This window comes from Ipomoea nil, unplaced genomic scaffold (genome assembly GCF_001879475.1).
Source record: "Ipomoea nil cultivar Tokyo-kokei standard unplaced genomic scaffold, Asagao_1.1 scaffold0805, whole genome shotgun sequence".
Classification (NCBI taxonomy): Eukaryota; Viridiplantae; Streptophyta; class Magnoliopsida; order Solanales; family Convolvulaceae; genus Ipomoea; species Ipomoea nil.
The window spans coordinates 2,496,197-2,502,717 of record NW_017617233.1 but is presented as its reverse complement, the minus strand read 5'-3'; the positions used below and the strand labels follow the sequence as shown (position 1 = coordinate 2,502,717).

The following is a 6,521-nucleotide window of genomic DNA, read 5'->3' as shown; positions in this document are numbered from 1 at the left end:
ATTTAAAAGTTTATAATATTTATAAAAAAGTGACATTGCTCTATTTGTCTTTATTTTTCTGCAATCACCAACTGTTGATGTATTCAAATAAATCAATTAGATTTGTCCTTACTTTCTACATCAAGCTTAGAACGCTTCTCTATATATAGATATAGCAGGTTATACAGAACATAGTTGATAATTATCGTAATTATACTAATAAATTTATTATTTTCATAGCATAATATATATGATAAATACTTCCTATCTACTAACTATAGGCATATCAACAAGAATAAGTTGGGGTTTCCTACATTTTCTAATACAACTTACAAGCATATAATTCTAATTTGATATTAAATTCCACTACTGGAAATTATTGAATTTGTGACCACCTGAAAGTAATATTAAATCAAGTTGAAAGTAAAAAGTGATCGGAAATAGCAACAAGGATTTTTCCGGATACCAAAAGTGGTCGGAACAAGGCTTTCAACTTGATTTAAGATCACTTTCAGGTGGTCAAAAATTTCAAAATTTTCAGTAGTGTTCCTAAATTATAAAATTGTTGAAATTTTGATTGGTAAGATGTCTTGTTCGCCATAGTACTTTCCACTCCGATATTAAAGTATTGTAGAAGAGTTAATTCATTATCACGGTAATTCAACGATTCTTTAGGTGGAAGAGCCAGTGTATTATAATTGAATGGAACCACCCTCACAAAAGTTTTAAACTTTTACATTGTGGCTTTCAAAATTTGATTATGCATTTTTCGCTGCAATATTCTATTTGGGAATGAGTTGAGCTACCGTACGTGTGGATCCATATAGATATAAATGGTTATACAATTATTAAATAGGGTTCACGCCTACGCCTACGCCGGCCTCGATCGGGAGACATTTATAGTTTTATAAGGGTAAAGTGGGTCTGGATCCATTTCCTACGGCGAGTCAATCATTCAACTTTCGAGTGGAATTTCTAGAAAATTTTATTACAAATCCCATCCCATTAAAATAATCGTGGAAAGTGATAGTCCTCTTGCCCATTCCGCCTATATATTTCGTTGTTTTCCGCATCCCTTTTCCTCAAAGGGAGCGGGTGGTGAAGTTGGAGAGACTTAGTTTTTTGTTGCCGGAGATGGATGCAGAGGTGCCATTGTTGTCGGAGAAGATGCCGTCGGCAGCGGCGGCAAGCAATGATGTTTTCTTGGCGGAGCTGAAGAAGCTGGTGCGCATAGCCATACCCATGTTGGTGGTCACGGTTTGCCAGCAGATGGTCATATTCGTGTCGATGATGATGTTGGGACACATCAGCGAGCTTTCCCTCTCCGGCGGCGCCGTCGCCACCTCTTTCACCAACGTCACCGGCTTCAGCGTACTTGTAAACCCCTCTATCTCTCTACTTTTACCTTCCCCACCTCTCACCATTCTTTAATCCATCGCCATCATTCTTACTGCATGTGCTTCTCTTTTCACCTTTGGTTACAAAAAGGTATGAATTATCTCGTTTGGATTTAGTTTCAACCATGACTCACCTTGCTATCATGTCCAAAAAAGCAAGTCATGATTGCCTTGACCAACCTAGAAAACATGGTTTTTCTTAGATGATAAATGATGGAGAAAATTGATCCGGGGTATGTAATTATAGGAGTCAATAATCTCGCATATAATATAAATGGAGTAAAATGGAAGAATAATATAATTGTAATAATATTTTCTTCCATTGATGTTGGATATTACAAGTGGATTGCAATAGAATAAATACATGACTTCTTCAGGTTGGGACATATGCTATTTATATAAGAGAAATCCTAACTAATCTAGCTAAAATGCTTGTGGACCACAAAACTAAATCAAGGCTCATGTGGTGGGCCGCAAGACTAAGTCAAGGCCTATCACCCTGGGCCCGGTGACCAGCTCCAAGTTCTAGACTCTTCTTGGGCTTTGGACAATGGGCTTTTAGACCCCGGGTCTCTATTATTGGGTCGGAATATGCATCAATAAAAATTGATCCATAGAAGATATCTGTCTTGACTGAATGGTTCTTGGTGTTTTGATGAACAGATTGGAATGGCATGTGCATTGGAAACGCTTTGTGGGCAAGCATATGGGGCTGGACAATACCACAAGCTAGGGACTTATACCTATGGGGCTATCATGTGCCTCACAATGGTGGCAATTCCAATCTCCATTCTCTGGGTTTTCATGGACAAACTTCTAATCCTTGTAGGCCAAGACCCTTTGATATCTGCAGAAGCTGGCAAATATTCAGTTTGGCTCATTTCTGCCATATTCCCTTATGCCATTCTCCAGTGCCTGGTGCGCTACTTAATGATGCAAAGCTTGATTGTTCCAATGCTGTTAAGCTCAGCCTTGGCTTTGTGCTTCCATATTCCTGTTTGCTGGGCGTTATCGTTCAGGTCGGGTTTGGGAAGCGCAGGACCAGCCCTGGCAATTGGGTTGTCCTACTGGTTCAATGTGATTCTGCTTGTTGTGTATGTGAAATATTCTTCGTCCTGTGTGAAGTCCCGGGTGTGCTTGTGGAACGATGTGCTTGCTCATGTTGGGAAATTCTTCCGCTTGGCCATCCCTTCTGCATGCATGGCTTGGTAACTCCAAAACAAAATTTTTTCAATTTTAACTCGCGGTTTTGTTGATTTCTCCTTGGTTTAATGTGTTTGGAACATGATTGCAGCCTTGAATGGTGGATTTTTGAAATTGTCATCTTGCTTGGTGGTCTCTTACCAAATCCTCAAGTTGAGACCTCTGTGCTCTCCATATGGTATTCTTCTTCAACCCCTCTAATCCATTAATAAGAACACATACACATGGTTGCTCATGGCTCTTGACAATCTGTATCTACAGCCTCATGATCTGTTCACTGCATAGCTGCATCCCATTTTCGATTGGATCTGGTGCTAGGTAAGCTACAAATGAATTTCAATTTGGTATCAGAGCAATCTATCAATAAACTACAAATGATTCAATGAATGCGGTGTTTTTTGTTTCAATTTGGGATGCCACACCACACATTTTTTTTGACACTGGGTGTACAACAATTCCCCTCCCAGCACGAACAAATCTTCAATGTTATTGCTGCGACTCGAACTTAACCATTTACACCAACCCAAGCTTTGGGTAGTAGGGAATACACAATTTTAATTAGAGACATTGGATGTTGTACTTGGGCTTTACCCTTTAGCTACTTTCGCCAAACAATCCCCTCAACTATTTTTATTTTTAATTTGGTATCAGAGCAATCAACCATCAATATTTTCGTTTACAGCACCAGGATCTCAAATGAGCTGGGGGCGGGTAACACGGATTCAGCGAGAATGGCGGTGTGGGGGGTGGCCATAATCGGGATAATAGAGCTGGTGGTTGCGGCGGTGGTTATGATGTCTCTGAGGAGTGTGGTGGGATATGCGTTCAGCAACGAGACAGAGGTGGTGGGTTACATAAAAAGGATGATTCCTCTGGTCAGCCTGATGCTGGTCTCCGACGGCATATCGGGGCTGCTCTCCGCCGTCGCGAGAGGGGGCGGGTGGCAACATTTGGGAGCGTATGTGAATCTGGGGGCGTATTTTTTGGTCGGAGCTCCGGCGGCCGGAATGCTGGGTTTTCTGACGAATCTGAGAGGGATGGGGCTGTGGATGGGGCTGAACTTGGCGTCGTTGGTTCAGAATGTTGTGTTGGCACTCATCACCATCTTCACCGACTGGAAAAAAGAGGTCGGAATTATGAGACATTGAATGGCTTCATAAATTTCATTTGACTCCATTGTTGTTATATTATTGTCATTATGTCTTTATATTAATTGTTGTTGGTTGTGGACGAGACAGGAATCTAAGGCCCAGGAGAGGCTATTAAATGGGAGCAAACCGCTGGCGGTGGTAAACGGAAGTTGCTGACTCCGGTGATCGAAAACTAAATGCGTGCTTTTATACTGATGTGGTGTGTTGAACTTTGTCACTCTTTTTTTCTTTATATATATGAGCAAATACCAATTTTGGTTTCACAAATATTAACAAAATGACATCTCAAAGATTTCCGACTACAATCGTTTTGCTATGGACCCGTGTCCAGCATAGCATGCATGCTGGACACCGTAACGGTGCCGTTAGTGGCATTGTTCTCTTCCATTTTTTTTAATTTTAAATTTCAGATCACTTTGGTATAGGAGTATATGTCCATAATTTTATCACTATATGTTCATAATTGTAAGTTCATAATGTCAGAACTCTGTGTTCATAATTACATAACTGTACATTCATAATTCAATAACTGTAAATTCATAATTTTCGAAATTCTATGTTCACAATTTTAGAGCTCTATGTTCATAATTTTATTACTATATGTTCATATTGTAAGTTCATAATGTCAGAACTCTGTGTTCATAATTCTGTAACTGTACATTTATAATTCCATAACTGTACATTCATAATTGCATAAATGTACATTCATAATTTCGTAACTGTACATTCATAATTCAATAACTGTAAATTCATAATTTTTGAAACTCCATGTTTACAATTTTAGAGCTCTATGTTCATAATTTTATCACTATATGTTCATAATAGTAAGTTCATAATGTCAGAGCTCTATGTTCATAATTTTATAACTTACATTCATAATTCCATAACTGTATATTCATAATCTCATAACTGTACATTCATAATCGCACAAACGAATAATGCCGTTAACGCAGTTCACGCGGGACAAAATTAATATTTTTTTAAAAACTGAAATGACGCGTTTTCTCTGAAAACAACGTCGTTTTGGACTCGTGTCCACAATGCATTGTGGATACAGATCCAGGGCATAATTTGGTTCCAACTACTGACCGGCCACCGGATTTGGTGCAGTCTTGCCTTGTGAATGGTGTAAATAGTTGGCCTGTTTAGCGTCAGTCTGCTGTATACTAACTCGTTTTGGGGTGGCCCCCTTCTGATTGATATAAAAAGATATTAACAAAATGACGGTTTTAGTTCACATATTTTATTCCTATTAATTTTCATCTACGACTGAGTAATGGGTACGATGAAAAGAAGTCTGGATCGCGCTTGAGTGACTTTGCATAACTTTCAATAATTGTTTTACGATTAAAAGAAGTCGGTGGGTTGCTTTAACAAACAATTAATACTTTATAGAATTGTTTTCATGCTTTAACAAACAATTGCCAGTCAAATGTTTCTTTAAAATTTGCTTTTCCGCAGGCGCAACAAGGAAGAAGAATATTTAGCTTAAAATGACCATTTTGCCCCTATGAATAAACAATTTTAAAGAAATTACGTCTGACAACATTTGGCTGTAACATTCGGTTGTTCGGTATATTACCGAACCAAACTAGTTCAGTTTGATTCGAGAAAACTAACCGAATTGTCCACCCCTAAAGTTAATTATCAAAATGGTCCCTTGATTATAGTAAAATTACCAATTTGATCCCAAATTAACGGTTGACTAACAATCAAACAAACGGAGGACTAAATTGGTTAAGATTTTTATAGTTGAGAGACTTAATTGGTTAAAAAAAATAATTCATAATCAAATTGGTAATTTTACTATAGTTTAGAGACCATTTTAATAATTGACTCTAAAATTAAATTAATGAATGCTAATCTAACTTTGTTTCTGCCAAAACGTGGTATGTCTTTTCGTAAATCACAACATATAATATTATATTTATAATTTTATATAGTACATATATATATATATATATATATATATATATATATATATATATATATATATATATATATATATATATATATATATATATATATATGGAAAATGAAGTTTGACTTAGTGTGGGAATAACTTTTTTGTTAATAGTTATTAATTAATTTCTGCCGAGCTCCTTGTGCTCAGATGACATGTAATGACCTCTCTTATAGGAGTTCATGTGATTGAGCCAACGGATACTACAATATAATAGAATTAGTAATTAAAAAAAAAATTAATATCTCAGTAGCTAGTTACATATATGGTTGGATTCAATCGCTGTAATTTTATTGGATTCATTTGATCTACTCTATAGTATATTATGTTAGCTTATAGTTTATTTTAAGCTATAAGCTATGTTTGGTAATGTTCTCAAAATAAGCTCATAGCTTAAAATAAGAGCTTATTTTGAAACGCTACCTTAGGTAGTGTTTCAAAATAAGCTACTAGATTTCTAACTTTTTTTTTTTCATCTTTATCTTTATTATTTTAAAGAAATGACATACTCTACCATTCTCAATTAAAACCTTTTTCTCTTCCCAATTAATTCAAAATGTTAATTTTAATATGTATACAAACTACTTTAAATTTTTTGAATATATCATTTTTAGTCTTTTTACATTTATCAGCTTATCAAAAAGCTAATTTTACCGAACACTTTCAACCAGATAGCTTAACAGCTCTTTAGTTTTCAGCTCCTAGCTTATAACTTTTTAATTTTCAGCTCCTAACTTATAACTTTTCAACTAGGTTTGCCAAATAGAGCCTACATATAATATAATTGCAATGATTGAAGATCTCGCGCCTCATACATGATGAATACAT

At 36.3% G+C, this 6,521-nt stretch overlaps 1 protein-coding gene across 1 annotated transcript; it reads left to right on the top strand.

Moving 5' to 3' along the window:
• Nucleotides 1-919: 919 nt before the first annotated feature.
• On the top strand, nucleotides 920-3,898 carry LOC109177961 (protein DETOXIFICATION 14-like). Its single transcript, XM_019327478.1, has 6 exons — nucleotides 920-1,356; nucleotides 2,040-2,584; nucleotides 2,671-2,757; nucleotides 2,841-2,897; nucleotides 3,262-3,706; nucleotides 3,818-3,898. The coding sequence occupies exons 1-6, from the start codon at nucleotides 1,114-1,116 to the stop codon at nucleotides 3,884-3,886; spliced, it is 1,446 nt and encodes a 481-aa protein (XP_019183023.1). The 5' UTR covers nucleotides 920-1,113; the 3' UTR covers nucleotides 3,887-3,898.
• The last annotated feature ends 2,623 nt before the right edge of the window (nucleotides 3,899-6,521 follow it).

What these genes read in the sequence shown, in the direction of transcription:
- LOC109177961 (XM_019327478.1), top strand. Translation starts at nt 1,114, where the DNA reads ATGGATGCAGAGGTGCCATTGTTGTCGGAGAAGATGCCGTCGGCAGCG. An exon ending in TCGATTGGATCTGGTGCTAG is followed by an intron (nt 2,898 to 3,261) that starts GTAAGCTACAAA and finishes TTTCGTTTACAG; the next exon opens with CACCAGGATCTCAAATGAGC. An exon ending in TCACCGACTGGAAAAAAGAG is followed by an intron (nt 3,707 to 3,817) that starts GTCGGAATTATG and finishes TGGACGAGACAG; the next exon opens with GAATCTAAGGCCCAGGAGAG.